General features: G+C 46.6%; 1 protein-coding gene across 4 annotated transcripts in view; it reads left to right on the forward strand.

Moving 5' to 3' along the window:
* The window catches only part of SUSD4 (sushi domain containing 4), a 137,083-nt gene that overhangs the window by 104,092 nt on the left and 17,400 nt on the right, over positions 1-15,591 (forward strand). For 3 of the 4 annotated variants that reach the window (XM_057554012.1, XM_057554006.1, XM_057554017.1), the window contains exon 5: positions 753-940. In XM_057554012.1, coding sequence (XP_057409995.1) covers positions 753-940 — 188 coding nt within the window. Of the gene's footprint in view, positions 1-752; positions 942-15,591 lie in introns of all 4 variants that reach the window. The other variant, XM_057554014.1, reaches the window with a different exon arrangement.

Consider the following 15,591-nt stretch of genomic DNA (forward strand, 5'->3'; position numbering starts at 1 on the left):
CAGCAACATGGATGCAACTAGAGATTATCATACTAAATGAAGTAAGTCAGACAGAGAAAGACAAATACCATATTATATCACTTATATGTGAAATCTAAAGTATGACACAAATGAACCTATCTATGAAACAGAAACGGACATAGAGAACAGACTTGTGGTTGCCAAGGGAGAGGGGGTTGGGGGAGGGAGGGAGTGGGAGGTTGGGATTAGCAGATGTAAGCGATTATATACAGAATGGATAAACAACAAGGTCCTGCTGTATCACACTGGGAACTATATTCAGTATCCTGTGATAAACCATAATGGAAAAGAATATAAAAAAGAATGTACGTATATATATGTATAACTGAATCACTTTACTGTACGGCAGAAATTAGCACAACATTGTAAATCAACTATACTTCAATGAAAAATAAATTAATTTAAAAATTTCCTCAGGTGGTTCTAACATGCAGTCAGGGCTGGAACCACCAGCTAGGGGTGTCCCGACCCTCAGCTCCACCTCCCGTTACTACTTCCCTACTCGTCTGACCCTCTCGATGCCACTTGCAACTATAAAAGCAAATACCTGCTTTAGAAATAGAATAGGTATGTAGATAAGGAGGTCTGAGCATTTAAGACCAAGGTGTGCAGTCCTCAGAGGCCATGCCATGTTTACAGCGGGGGAAACCGAAAGACATATAGTGCTTTGTCTTTCAGGTGTACAAAGATGACCACGTGAGACACTTCCCTTTTTCTTTCCCACGTCGCAGGCTGCCTGAGACCGCTTGCCTCTTCTAATGGCTATGTGAACATCTCCGAGTTCCAGACCTCCTTCCCAGTGGGAACTGTGATCTCCTATCACTGCTTTCCTGGATTCAAACTCGAGGGGTCGGAGTATCTTGAGTGCTTACACAACCTTATCTGGTCGTCCAGCCCACCCCGGTGCCTTGCTCTGGAAGGTATCACATCTTATTCTTTTGGAAGTTGAATTTTGGCTTATTAAAGTGGATGTTTCAATAGGAGGTAAAGAGCTGAGAATTATGGTCAGCAATAACTTCTGTTCCCTGAGTACACATTGCTTGCAGAGGCAGCAAGCCTGGTCATCTGCCATGAAGCAATACTTACAACCAGACATAAAACTGGCTTCCTCCATTCTCAGGCTTAAAGGGGATGAAAGAGAAAAGTTTGAAGCGTCAAAGGTTACACTGCAAAATATTGCAAAGTTAAATGAAATGTCTTCAAAAATTAATTTTCTCTGCACCAAATGAAAACAGATTGTATTATGGCATCATTAATCTCACCCCTCATTTTATTGTTGTGTCAGTGTTTCCTCCTATTTCCATTCATTTTATGGCTTGGCTCTAAATGTTTTGCTGCAGGCACACACTTGGAAGCCTGAAACCAAGAGATCTTTCCTCCTTGTTTTTGTTAAATGTATGTGATTATTTTTGAGTGTGGTTCACTAAAGACCACTAATCAGTAGTATGAAATGGTCGGGGTGGGAGGTGGTCAGAGCCTCCACTGCTGGAGTCAGGCCAGTGTCTGTGGGTATAGAGTCTATAGAAACTTCTCCTAGGCAAGCTGGGCATGCTGGCTCAGCCCTCACTTTAATTCAGGTCTTGAAATTATCATCGCAGGGAACAAACACCGACTTACTTCTTGGCATCTGAATACAGTGGGCGGGAGGGGGGGTCTATATGGGGAAAGAAAAAAATGAAAGGAAATCTCCAATCAAGAGCCCCTCCAAAGCCCATCTGCAGCTTTTCTTGGGAAACAAATCAAGACACGATAGAACGTAGAAACAAACAAGTTCTTACAAGCACCGTCTGCCTCCGCGCGTGCACCTCAGTGTGGGGCGAGGTCGGGTTAGGAGGTGTGTTATGGGGGGTGACAGCCAGAGGGACCAGTGGTGTCTCCTAAGGAAGACCATGGAATGGCTGGAACCATGGAGCCTCCTTAGAGAGAAGGGAGGAAGGGGTGGAAGGGAGGGGAGCCTGGTGCTTGAAGGAGAGGGAATGCCAGCCGGGGCCGTCAGTGGTGCTCTTCTCCTAGGCTGGTAAGCGGAACCCCCGCTCACCCCGACTTCCCACCCATCCTGAATCTCCTAGGGGGTCAGAGCCCACAGTAGAGAGAGATAAAATACAGGACACCCAGTTAAATCTGAATCTCAGATAAATAGCAAATACTTTTTTAATGTGAACATGTCCTAAATATTGGATGGGACTTACTCATGGTCAACAAGTATTCTTTGCTTATCCGAACTTCCACTATAACTCAGTGTCCTGTATTTTCATTTGCCACATCTGGCAACCCTAGCCTAGAGGGATAAGGGTATCCCCTCTATTTCCACTGGGAACAGCTTTTCTGCCGTCTGGACACCGCTGGCCAGCGTGGTGAGTGTGGGCTGCTGGTGAATGGGGGCTTTTCTGGTTCCTGGAGGTTTCTCCCTGCTCAGATAACCAGAACTAGAGGACCTGTTAAAGGTATCATGTTACAGTTATATCAGTTTAAAATGCTATTTTCAAATCTTTTCAAATTCGGTTCAAACACCTTTCAAACCATCATATTCTAAGCTTCATTTTGAGACATTGAAAGCAGTTTTTCTGGACCTTAGGGAATATAATGTGAATAGGCATAAAACAAAATCTCACTTTAAGGGGCAGTGAGCTAAGGTTATGAACAGGAAGCCGTGACTGGCTTCTGATTGGAAACGAGTCTCGTGATTTAACACAAGTCCCTTTTTCTCTGCCAGCCTGGCCTGTGCCCGAAGGGGACGCTAAAAGTCCAGGTGACAGCTGCCTGTGACAAGACGGCCACCTAATACCTTTTTTCCTCCATTTTAAAAAAAATAATCTTTACATCCTTATTTTCAATACATGTTCCTTTCAATTACCTGATGCAATTAGTTTGTGAGACCCTTAAATGCTACCCTGGCTAAAGACACCAAAGACATGATTCTAAACTGAGAGAGGCAGAGAGGACTAAAGGGTTTTTTGTCTCAAGACTTGATAGAAGCGGGGTTAAAATACAAGTTAAGGATCCACGAACAAAAAGTATCCAGATGCACCTGGGTGTTGGTATTTCCTTAACTCTTACTTGAATAGTGTATCATCTTTTTCAAAGGCGGTGCCTTATTTATGCAAATTGTCAATGGGTATTCAACATAGGTGCACTGTCCCAACGGAATCTACCCACCCCTTTAATATATCACCCACGGTCCCCCATCCCCTCATTTTGTTTTCTGTCTTCCTGAGCACACAATTTGATTTTTCTTGATGGCAGAGTGAAAATTATCACACTGTGCTGTGGAATCATGACGTTCTCGGGGGCTTTGAATATATATTAGGGCGTTCTGACCCCTGATACGACTGGGTCTGGACAGCTGTGCCGTGGAAGCCTTTCTCTGTGAGCTTTTTATCCCCTTCCCTTTCCTGTCTCCCTATTAATCCGTCAATCCATCACATGTCACTGTACCTGTCACTTCAGTTCCCTCCACCCCTCGAGCTCTTTTTTCTAACCTGCCATGAGCCTGGAGATGGGATCATGGAGAGCTGTAGGGTATTGATTAGAGTGTGGGTTGGAATCAGACTGGCTGAGTTCACATCCTGAGTCTCCTACTTAATCACTTTGACCCGGGGCAAGTCACTTAGCTTCTATCAGCCTCTACTTCCTCATCTGTAGAATGCGGGAGATGATTATACCTGTGGGACTGTGGGGGATCCAGTGTGATAACAAGTGTAACACATTTAGTGAAGTGCCGGGTGCACAGTAGGTGGTCGATCAAGTGTCCATCATTATTATTGCTCTTAGACTTGTGTACAGAGTCACACTAAATGAGAATCTGGGCATGGCTGTGTGAACAAAATACCCAGGCTTTTATGCATTTACATTGCAACACCGTTTTGGTTGTTCAGAGGAGATTTTGGTTACTTGTGTACTTTTAACTGTGTTTGTATAAGATGAATCCCAGATAATGGGAGGAAGTACTGAACAATAATAATGATTGCCAGTAATCTTGAGAGCTTACTATGTAGCAGAATGTTTGACAAAGTATCTCATTTAGTCCTCCTATTGCCTTTGTGAGACAGGTACTTTTTTTTTTTTATATTTATTTGGCTGCGCCGGGTCTTAGTTGCGGCACACGGGATCTTTTTTTTTTTAGTTGTGGCATGCGAACTCTTAGTTGCGGCATGTGGGATCTAGTTCCCTGACCAGGGATCAAACCCGGGCCCCCTGCATGGGGAGTGCAGAGTCTTAGCCACTGGACCACCGGGGAAGTCCCAGACAAGTACTATTTCTAACCCCATGTTACTGCTGAGCAAGCCCAGGTTTCTGAAGATTCAGTAACTCACCCAAGGTCACACAGTTAGTAAGTGGGGGAGTGGGGACTCGAACAAGGGTCTTTGCCACTTGGAAGCTCGTGCTCTTCATCACTAAGGTGCGTTATGTAATTACGCGTTATCTAATTTGTTCTGATTTCTTTACAATTTGATATTTTTATAGCCATTTTTTTAAAGCGTCAAAAAATTTAAAACAGTTATCACACAGGCAGGGATTTGTTCTCCTAGTCCAGTTCTCTGCCCTGTAGAAATCCTGGCTGCAGGGGGCCGTGAGTCCGGGCGGCAGAGAGCACTCCCCGCTGCCCCGCACGTGCCCACGAGTCACCCCGTTACAGCAGAGCCTCACTTCAGCCCCTGGGCTGCACAGGGATTGTGTCTCCTCTTGCAGACCGGGCGACTGACACCTTGAAGGGTGGCGTGACTTGTCCACATTGCCAACCCTTGGCCGTGGCTTCTTCCACTACGTGTGGTGTCTCCTCTCCCTAGTGGCAAGGAGCAGGCTTTGCTGGCGCCAGTGTTGAGTGGCAGCGGTCACACTCAATGTCAACAGTCCCGTAACTGAGGCCTGGCTTCATGAAGGACTTTATAATTTGGAAGGAAAAACTCTGGCAGCTTCACCAAAGGTGGCAAGAATTCCCAGGCCCAGTAGGAAGGTGTGGGTGACGTGTTTCAAAGGCCTGGGGCCGTGGCACCTGGCTTGTTGAGTGGTAATGACACCTGTCTCCTGTCTGTTTTCCCACAGCTGGGTTGTGTGGGGTAAAACACCTGAAATCACAAAACCTTGGACCACAATGTCGGCTACGTCATTTAAAAATACGTGAATGTATAAATTTGAGCCTGGAGGGAGCCCCATGGGTTTCTGTGTGCTGGTCTTTCTTGCTGTGGGTCTGCGTGCTTTTCTTTATCTCTATATGTTTTCCATTCTCAGGTCGTCTTCATCTCTGAGGCTTTCATTTCTCTCTCTTTCATACACACACACACATACACACACACGCATTGAATCCAAGAAATCTTTAAAAAAAAAACAAAACAAAAACCGTTGACAGTGAATGTGGGCATTTTCTCATTTGTAAGTGCTAAGAACTCTGTTTACATTGTCAGCAGTGTTTATTGGACACCTGGTAGGCACAGAGCGACACCGAATTGAGCTCTGGGGAATTACAGAGAAAGAAAAGGACATCATTCTTTACTTTGAAGACCTTACAGTCTAATGGGGAGAACAGGATGACAAATCCCGTTACCTAGAGACTAGCATCATCACAGACTGCACCGCGTATGCCCACAGCTACCTTAACCAAAGGGCACGTGCGTGCTTCTGCATTTGGAAAGAGTGAAAGGAAAGTTCTGGTAGGTGGTATCGCAATTGTAAAATGAAAACTTCTGTCTGGGGATCTATGAGTTTTTGTTTCTTTTCCCTGAAGGCCAAACAGAAGTGTGTTTTTTGTCTCTGCTTGGGCTTTGGGAAAAGAGAAAGAGTCTAAACATCTTACTCATTTGGAAGGACTGTACATTTTGAAGCTCTGTAGAGCTCAGTAGCCAAGGCAACATGCCTTAGTGTGTGTGAGGAGTGCTGGCCCAATGGTTTGAAGGTGGAATATAGGAGGATATTGAGGGGCATAAAAATAAGCAAACGAACCAAGCATGCAACAGACGGTTACAGGCAAGGCTGCAAAGACACATGTCTAGGAAGTGGTACTAACTCCCCAGAATCCCATAGACACTGTGATGTTAGGGCTGCAAGGGATGTTGGCTACAGGTGGCTGCAGAAAAGGGCTCTTTGTCTGCATGGGGAAGAACCATCCAAAAGCCTTAAGTATCGGAACACTCCGTTCACATTCAAGTTTTCAAATGTCGTGGAAGTAGTAACACGGGTGCTGGGTATCTGTTGACAGGAATTCCTGGGAGCAGGTTAACGACAGCAGAGTTCACATGACTGCATCTTTGAGGCAGGTAGCAAGGGCTGGGAGGACAGATGGTTGACGCCCAAACTTGGAGTCTTTAGTCCCTGGTTGTGACCTCCCCACTTAAAGATTCCTCTGTTTCCCAACCATTAAATTAGAGGGCTGGATCCTTTAACCAAAAGTCCTTCTTTCAATAGCCTCTGGGGAAAAGGATGGGATCAGATCTAGAAAGGACCAGTCAAACATTTCGTGAGATTAGAGTTTGAAAAGAAAGACACCCAAATCAGTGGTATATGCTATTTTAAATAAATGCCTGTGAGATTCATGTATGCATTCAGTAAAAATTTTTATGCTCGTATGCCAAGTATTTTGCAAGGCACAGAGGATACAGAGGCAAACTAGTGACACGAGGTCTCTGCCCGCTGGGCTCACCCATCCCACGTGCAGTTCCTGAAAGTTCACTCTACACAGGTGGGGCTCGGTTCCGAATATTCCATTTCTAAGTTTTCAGGGCCTTTGGTGGTAGAGAAGATTGTCACCTACTCTGAGGCCGCCTGGAAGGGGTTCCCAAGGGGGTCTCTATGGTTTTGAAGGAACTGGCATGGTGGGCCACTTTTTGCCGTGTTGGATTGTCTGCCACGTGGTGCCTGGGCTCCACTCCAAAGGCAGCGGGAACACGGGCTTCCCAGGAGGACCATGGGCATGGACCCCGGGGCCCAGGAGAGTTTCTTGTGCTTGTGTGTTTGCTTTTCCCAAACAGAGAAATAAATCGCTCCAGGAACCGTAGGGGCCTACGGTTTCATTTGCCATGACTTAGGCGGGGGCTTCCTCAATGCTGACCTTTCAACAGACTTTCTCAGCTTCATGGCTGGCATTTCTCCCAGGAACAAGCAAACCTGACCTCATTAGAAGCTGAATATCCAAGACGTTTTGTTTTTAAATCCAGACAGTCCCCAAACTCAGAATGCCCGAAGTAATTCCCAGCGCCCCGCCCCTTCCCATCCATTTCACTGCTCACGTGGTCAGAGCCAGAAGCTTAATCAGTTTCAGATGCAATTACAAGGAAAGGCAGCAGCGAGATTTCCTAAGAACCTACGAGTGCCCAGGGGTCCTTTTAGGTCTGCATCCTTATATAAGAAAAGAAGGAAAAATAAGAAATTAAAAAACCCTGTTCGATCAAATGTGAAATTACTTGAAAGGTTCCAATTTGGGATCAAAACTCAAAGCCAGTTTGGACGGGGTGGATTCCCAGTTCCTGAGAGGCCTTTTCAGTGTGCTTTGTTCCCGAGTCAAAACTCGTTTCTGCTACAAGAGGCGCCCGGAGGCAGAGGCGCCTGCAGGGATCTCTCTCCAGGAGCCCTGCCTTCGCGCAGAAGCGCCTCGGGACTTTAAATGAATCCTGTGGAGGAACGAGAAAGAGAGAGGAAGAACCCGGGCCTCCTCAGAAAAGACCTGCCCTGCGTCTTATCCTCGGCAGATAACACTCAAAGGAATAATCACGGCCCACCCCGTGCCAAGGTGGTTCCCATTTTACAAAAGGAAAATACGAAGCACAGAAAGGAGTCCAGGCCTGGTCCGAGGAAGGTTGCTGTAAATTATTGTCCGTGGTGAGGTCACGTGTTGCCGTGTCATCCCCTAAACCAGAGTCAGACGTGCTCCCATGGAGCTGAGCCCCTCCTGCTGCCACATCTCACCAGACAAGCAAAGGACCGCCAGGTCTCTCGCGCCTTCCTGCCCAGCCATCCTCGACCACAAAGTGGCCAACTGGACCTCTTAATTAGCTGGAAGCTTCTGTATTGAATCTTAAGTCAATCAAGGGAAATGACAGAACCAAGTCACAGCGGGATTTATTGGTGCTGATTTGGGACGATTGATCATAGAATTCAGAGCTTAGAAAGCCTTAGACATCACCGGTTTACCTTTCCCCCACCCCACGCACTGCACCCTGGCACTCCCTTTGCAGAAATGAATCAGCAGTGCTGGAGATGAGTGGATTTGTGCGAGGTCTCGGGGTCTGGGAGTGCCAGCGAGGTGCCCACCCCTGTACCCCGGCTCTGGCACCACCGGGCTGCCTCAACGTGGGGGGCCCAGGCCACTCATCTTCTCTGCCTTCCTCACTTACATTCTTGAACAGGGAGAAACAGATCAGAAGTTTAGCTTCTTAGGAGCAACTCCAAGGCAGAAAGCACCTTGTTCCTCCCTGCATTCCCCTGGCACGTGGTATATGTACTCATCAATGTGTAGCTATTGTAACTAAAGCCTCCTTTGACTCCTTTGACTGTTTGTGGATGCCTGCTCCATGCCAGGCCCTGTGGAGACACCTTTAGCACGTGATCTCTCATCCTAATGAGCGTCATGAGAACTAAGTGTGGTGCCAACGGCAGATGAGGAAACTGAGGCTCAGAGAGTCTCCCCCCTTTCCCAAGGTCACCCTGCTCACAAGCGGTGCAGCAGGGGGGCCCCCTGAGCCCACACTTTCTACCCACACTGCTCTTCCAGGCACTCCTAGGACCCAGAGTACCTGTTGCAGATTAGGGCCTGGGCTCTAATCCTAGCTCTGCTGCTTGCAGAGAGTCCATTTCGTTGGATGGGAAGGGAGGGAGTGGGAAGAGCTGATTTCTGAGGCTCTTTCCTAGCCGCCACGCTCCTTGACTCTGCTCTGAACCAGAACGCACCCATCCAGAGGGGCCACCCTGCCCTCCGCTGGCTCTGGGAGCAAAGCAAAAGCCTGGAATGCTGGGAGAGTTTCTCCCCTGGACGACTGCTGACAGTTTCCCGGAGGCTCGTATTCAGTCAACCCATGAGCCTTCATCACCAGTAGGCAACTGGCAGGGAGAGGAAATAGATGTTTGTTGGGTGTCATCTTGGCACCGGGCACTTCACTTGTCTTTTTTTAGCTTTAAAACAACTCCAGGTATTATTATGCCCCTCTTCACTGACAGTCAGCAGGCTGGTAACATGGCCTCGGGGAGTAAATTGCAGAGCCAGGATTCAAAAGATTCACAAGATCCAGCCCTGACCTGACTCCCCAGCTGTGCTTCTTCTCCTGCCCCTGCTGGCTCCTGCGAGAGAGGCCAGGTCCCTGCCTTCTGAATAATCTGCTCAACTGCCGGTGGGCCACTTTTTTCTCTGCTGATGTTCCCTAGAACCTGGATTTTTATCATGTAAGAGATTTTAGAGGGAGGAGGAGGATACACTATATGATTTGGCCCAAGCTGCACTGCATATAATGTTGGACAACATGGGAACTTTCCCTTCCTCCCTCCCTCTCCCCCTTCCTTCCTTCCTTCCTTCCTTCCTTCCTTCCTTCTTCCCTCCCTCATTCCCTCCTTCCTTCCTCCCCTCCTTCCCTTTCTCCCTCCTTCCCTCTCTCCCTCCCTCCTTCCCAGTTAGGACTCTGGTACCAACCAGAGATGTACTAAATGCTGTGGGGCTATTGCTATTAGGAATTCAAGTCCTGCTCACCAAAACTGGAGTGATAATAGCAGCGACCCACTGTCACCCACACCCACCCAGGCCTCCCAGAATTCAGAGGAGACCAGCTAGCCAGGACCAGGGTCTCCATCAGCCTCTCCTGGGCTCTCAAGCTTCCTGCAGACTCACCTGTGATCCTGCCAGCAGCTGAATCCAAATGAAATGGAGTCAGCAGACAATGAAGAAAGGAGCAGTGAATGTTCTTTTTTCTCGTTTACTCAGTGTAGCAGTGGGGCCTCTATATGGGAAGAGGGAGAGAGGGCTTCTTTATCTGCTTATCTGACCCTATACCCTTCCCTTTCCTTCTCTTCCAAATGTAAGAGGATTACACAGGGCTAGGAAATACTTGGCCAGGTGGTTTTGTCCTGTCCTCAAGGCTCTGAGACCCCGGGGGTCCCTAGGAAGCCAGCAGGGTCCAAGGTAGCTTTGTTCCAGCTGCCCTCACCACCCCCCCATGGCACTGTTTTACATACTTGCATCTCGTGTTCCCACTTAAGATTTATTTGAAGAAAGAGCTTCCCAGTGTAAAGTATGAAAATCATTCATCTAATTCTGCCTCCTTAAAAACTTGAGACCAGAGAAATGAAGTGATTTGCCAGGTCACAGCAGAATTCCCCCATCTCTTCAAACTCCCAGCCTTCAAGTATGTGAGTTGATGGCTAATTTCAAACCCTCATTAGGTATCCAACTTCCATCAGTCAAAGTCTTAACGGGATTTCCCCATCTTACTCTCAAAATCAAAAGACTCTTCAGTTCCCTGAAGACAGATGTGTTCCCTGGGCCTGGAAAAGAGGAAATCTCAGGTCGTCCCCCTGTCATGTGTCAGTGACGTTGGCTAGGGAGAAGCCCTGTCTGAAGCAATGTGGAGGTCGCGTTGTGAACTGAAAATGTCTTCTGCCATTTTGGCACACGTGTTAAGGCATCACATCCTCTCCTGTTGTTTCCTGGCAATGAAAATTCCTGTATCCGGCACTGTTTGTATTACAGCTACCTTGCCTGTGACCCTCATGGGGTTTTTTATTAGAAGAAAATGCAAACTAGCAAGCAACCTTGTTAATTTATTGTTCACAAGCAATAGTAAATTATTCTAATACTATTTCCATGTACTGTTCATACATTACAGCAGAGTAATTACCAGAAAATAGCCGCCTGCATGTCATAGCAGCATTTCTGAGGGATCACTGTGCTTAATTTTCCTCTCTCTCTTTTCTTTATACAATAAGTAATTGCCGCTGTAGCACTTCCTCTTCTTGGGCACACGTCTCTCTTGTATTCAAGAGTAGATTGTGCCGTGGCATCAAGAAGCTTCATGATTCTTTTCTTTTTTTTTTTTTTTTTTTCTATATTGAATCCAGAAACACTGAGAAATCCTAAGAAAACCAAGAGACCTTGTTCCTATTTTTCAAGTGGAACCAAGTTCTCAGGCTTCCCGGCTACTACATTATAGGCTCTTATTCTGTTGAATTGTATGACTCCTGATCTGATAGATGGCCCTGAACTCCCCCTCATCCTCTCTCTCCAGGCCTGCTGTTTGCCAGCCGTAGCCCCTCGGCAAGCTCTGCCTGCCACCTTGCTTTCCTTTTAACCTCCTTGGAAACGTGTAGCCATCAACCCTCCAGCTCTCCTAGGATCATCTTTTTTTTTTTTTTTAACCTCATTCAATTGCAGAGATTTTACATTGACATCAAAGAATAGAACTGATTCCTTTTCCCACCAAAGGCAAGCAAAGGTGGCAGAGTTCTGGACTGGTTTCTCTCACCAAATCAAGGAAAGGAGAGAACACCAATGGGGGACTTGGCTAACCGACCCCCCCAATGTACTGTCACGTTCAGAGATGGGGTCCCACCAGATGGGCTCGGACGCAACTTCTCCCAAGGCCCCTACCCCTCAGCTCTCACCCGGGCAGGCAGCCTGTCCTGGAGCAGATTCAGGCCCCAGGGGGACACAGTGGATCTGAAGCCAGGCACCATCACGCATGTTTTTATGGAAATGCCTCCTGGTTGCAAGGCAAAGAGGTGGGGTTGAATCCTCGGAAACGGAATAAATCGGAAGCCCCCTCATGCTGGCTCTGTCGAAACCCTTTGTCAGATTGTGTCAGTAGGGATGCTGCAAATTTTCTGCAGTGGAAGCCACTCGTATAAAACGAGACTCCTACACGCAAGCTTCTCCTGGGGTCAGTGTTTTGAATTAGTCTGAATTCCAAACCTTCCATGGCAGAGAGATCTGAGATTTTTCACCCCTTTTTTGCAGGCCAGGCTGGATTCGAGGGGACAAGGGTGTGGGGACCAATCCCTTTCAGCCACCGTGTTCATGGTTCTCACCAAAATGTATTTCTGCTTTGCCTTGTAGTCTCCTCATATTTTTGAAAACCTCACAGGCGTGCAAGCAGAGGTCTTTATTTTGTGATGTTTAAATGTCAGGTCAGTGAAAGGAACGCACAACTAAGCAACTTCAAAGCTGCGGCCAGTGGTTTGAGCCACTGGCTATGCCGAGAGGGTGACTTCATCACGCTCAGAAAATAGATGGCTTGTACAAAAGGGAAAATCTTGGTGTTTTTCCTTAAACTCTAGAATATCTTCTCCACCCCTGCTCCAGGCAGGATTTATTTCCTTCTTTCCTCTCTGGAAAGTTAGATGACTTTGGTAATAAAACCTCTTGCAATCAGGTGCAACACAGAAGGTAATAAATCCCTTCAGTCACTCCCTGCCTTTTACAGACCGAGAGTCACCAGGAAGTATTCGGCAGGGTGGTTTGGGGGTCATTCCTCCCCAGTTCCCACCCCCAGCCCCACTTTTCTTTTTCTTTCTTTCTTTCTTTCTTTTTTTTTTTTTGGCCGAGCTGCTCGGCTTTCGGGATTTTAGTTCCCTGACCAGGGATTGAACCCACACCCTCAGCGGTGAAAGCACCAAGTCCTAACCACTGGACCGCCAGGGAATTCCCGCAACCCCACTTTTCTTCACAAGCAGTTACCAGAGTTCCCTTTTTTCCCTAAGGTGATTAGAAGTCTGGGATGATAGGCAGGTAAAACAGTCACACCTGTCTGTGTCCATCTTGGTGTCTTGCATCATTCTTTTTTTTTTTTAGTTAGAACCTATAACATAATATCTGTGTTCGCAAGCATTTTCTCTTCCTGTACAGGAGGATTTTTTGTTGTTTGGGGTTTTTTTTTTTTTGCAAAAAGATGGTGCTCGACTCTAAATTGTGCCCAGATTTCTGTAAAGTCAAAGCGCTTAGCGGAGGTGGCCTTTCATCTGATCGTTCCTCTTCCTCCCAGTACCTGGGGCTCCTGCCGAAAAGTCTAGGACTTTGCTCACATGCTGGCCAGTTTGTTCTTCAATGGATGAGAACCTAATGCATTTTCTAATGCCATCTCTTCCACTCATGGGCAGGGAGGTAACAGGTCCAGGCATTAAGGTGGTGGAAACAGCTGGAATTTTAAAGAAGCCAGTTATACTGGATTTCAGATTTTAAAACTAGTCCTTAGCTCAGGAGATCACAGGCAAACAACTGTGCCGACATCAGTCTGTATTTTCATGCCATAAATATCTTATTCCAAGGGAAATTTTTTTAAATTGGGAAGAAAAGTAAATTTATAGGAAGCTAGGAAGTTAAGAGTTCTGTAGACAACCATGACTAAAATTGCGTGTAAGAGGACCCTTACTCTCCCATACTACTTGACCTTTTCAAAGATCCTGTGGTCCCTGGAGTTAACTGTGAGTGACTCTACTGTCCCCAAAGCATAAGGCTCCCCAACGTGGTTTCTGCCAGCACTACCCAAAGAGAAGAATGGTATCTCCCCAAGGAGCTCTTAAGGTTCCAGCCCTGGGATGCTGTCCTCCTGCATTGCTTTATTCCACTCCATCCACTAAAGCATAGCTCATGAAATAACCACTTTCATGTAAAACGATTCTTCTTTTTACTTCACTTTGAGGAAATCTTGGTGTCTAGTTATTTCAGTGAGACATTTTGACATTAGCCAGGAAACCCTCCTGTTCTAGCCGGTTGCTTCCCTGTGGACCTGGCCCAAGCGCTTGGCCACTTCCTCCCAGGCCAAGGGTAGACTCATGCTGTACTAGTTTCCCAGCACTGCTGGAACAAAGTACCACAGGCTGGTGACGTAAAATAAAATTAATGTCTTCTCTCATGGTTCTGGAGGCTAGAAGTCCAAAATCCAAGTGTTGACAGGACCATGTTCCTTTGGAGACTCACCTTCCTTCTAGAGGTGGCCTTGGCATTCCTTGGCTTATAGCGACACCATTCCAGTCTCTGCCTCTGTCATCACGTAGTGTTTTCCCTATTGAGTCTGTGTCTTCACATGGCTATCTTCCTTCTGTGTGTCTCTTCTCCTATTATAAGGATACCTATCATATTGGATCAAGGGCCCACCCTACTATAATATGACCTCATCTTAACTTTTACATCTGCAGTACACCCAGTTTCCAAGTGAAGTCATATTCACGGGTAACCTGGGGTTAGGACTTCGACAGAACTTCTGGGGGAACACAATGCAACCCACACCACGTGCTCCCCTTGCCTTGGCTTAAGAAGAAGCAGATGCTTCTTGTGTCTTCCTTGTACCTCTTGTGTCAGGTTTAAAGGACCGTCTTCAAAGCTTCCCAAACCCCAGCTGGCCAGCATCCTTGGGCTCCACCCACAGCCCTGTCCTAAGCTCGCCTCTCCTCTGGCCCTGTCCACAGCATCCTGCTGATGCCCACAGGTGGAACAGGAATGCTCTGTGTCCATCAGGTTCCCCCATCTTGCCTTTCTTCTCTCCCGAGAGGCTCCAAGGCTTTTCCAAACTCTAACCCCACTGTGCACAGCCCACATCTTTGCAGATCAAGAAACCCATTCTGTCACATCTGGTCCTTGGGTGGCCTACACTCCCTTGTGCCTGTGCACACGTAAAACCCTACAGCAAGGCTCAGTGAGAGAGCATAGCTTTGGAGTAAGCCTCACTTAAGGTCAAATCCTAGGTCTTCTATTTATTTGCCTTTGGACAAGTAACTTCACTTTCTTGAGCCTCGATTCCCTTCTCTGTATACATGAGGCCATAACAATACCTGCTCTGCAAAACTGTGGTTAGGATGAAGTGGAACAGTGTGTGGCATGTATGCTGCTCTCATGGTCGGGGCTTGTTCAGAGTTGTCACTGGCCTTTCTGCTTGCATTTTCTCTCATTGCCTCATAATATAGCTACTATACATACACAATATAGTTACTAATAATAGTAGCTATCTGTTTATCGGGCATCTATTTTTGTGTCAGACACTGCGCTTGATTTACAGCTATTATTTCTAATTTTTATAAAATCTCTGCAGTGTGGGTGTTGCTATTCCTGTTTTGCAGGTGATGGAAACTAAAACTACCTCAGAAAGAGGTTAAATGAAGTGCCCAAGGTCACACAGCTCCAAAGTGTTTGAGCCAAGATTTGAACCCAAGAAAATGCGCTTTGCACTATGTAAAGTTGCCTGTAGGCAGATTCCATTAATCCACGGATGTTATGTCTTCCTGGCTTTTCTCACACTCTCTCCTTTCCTGCTCTTCTAGCTGACTTTTCCCCTTTTTCCTTTTTTCATTGTCCATGACTTCTAAGCCAGTAGTTTTCAAATACGTTCAGATGTCAGAAAAGCATGGTACTTTTCACAGAATAGCAAGTTTTTTTTTCTTTTTTGTCTTTGCAGAACACTAAGGAATACTGTGTAAGCCTTAGAAGCACTTTTGCTAGCAGAAAACAGAGCTATGTATTTTCTATGTACAGTATGGGACCATACACATAAGTGTACACATGCACATACACGCATGCACCCACACTCAGCTAGGAATAAAGCATAACCACTTGCTTTCCATTATCATGAACTTAGTACTCAATTATTTATTCCCTCATTTGCTAGGATT

The sequence above is a fragment of the Balaenoptera acutorostrata genome, chromosome 1, assembly GCF_949987535.1.
Source record: "Balaenoptera acutorostrata chromosome 1, mBalAcu1.1, whole genome shotgun sequence".
Lineage (NCBI taxonomy): Eukaryota > Metazoa > Chordata > Mammalia > Artiodactyla > Balaenopteridae > Balaenoptera > Balaenoptera acutorostrata.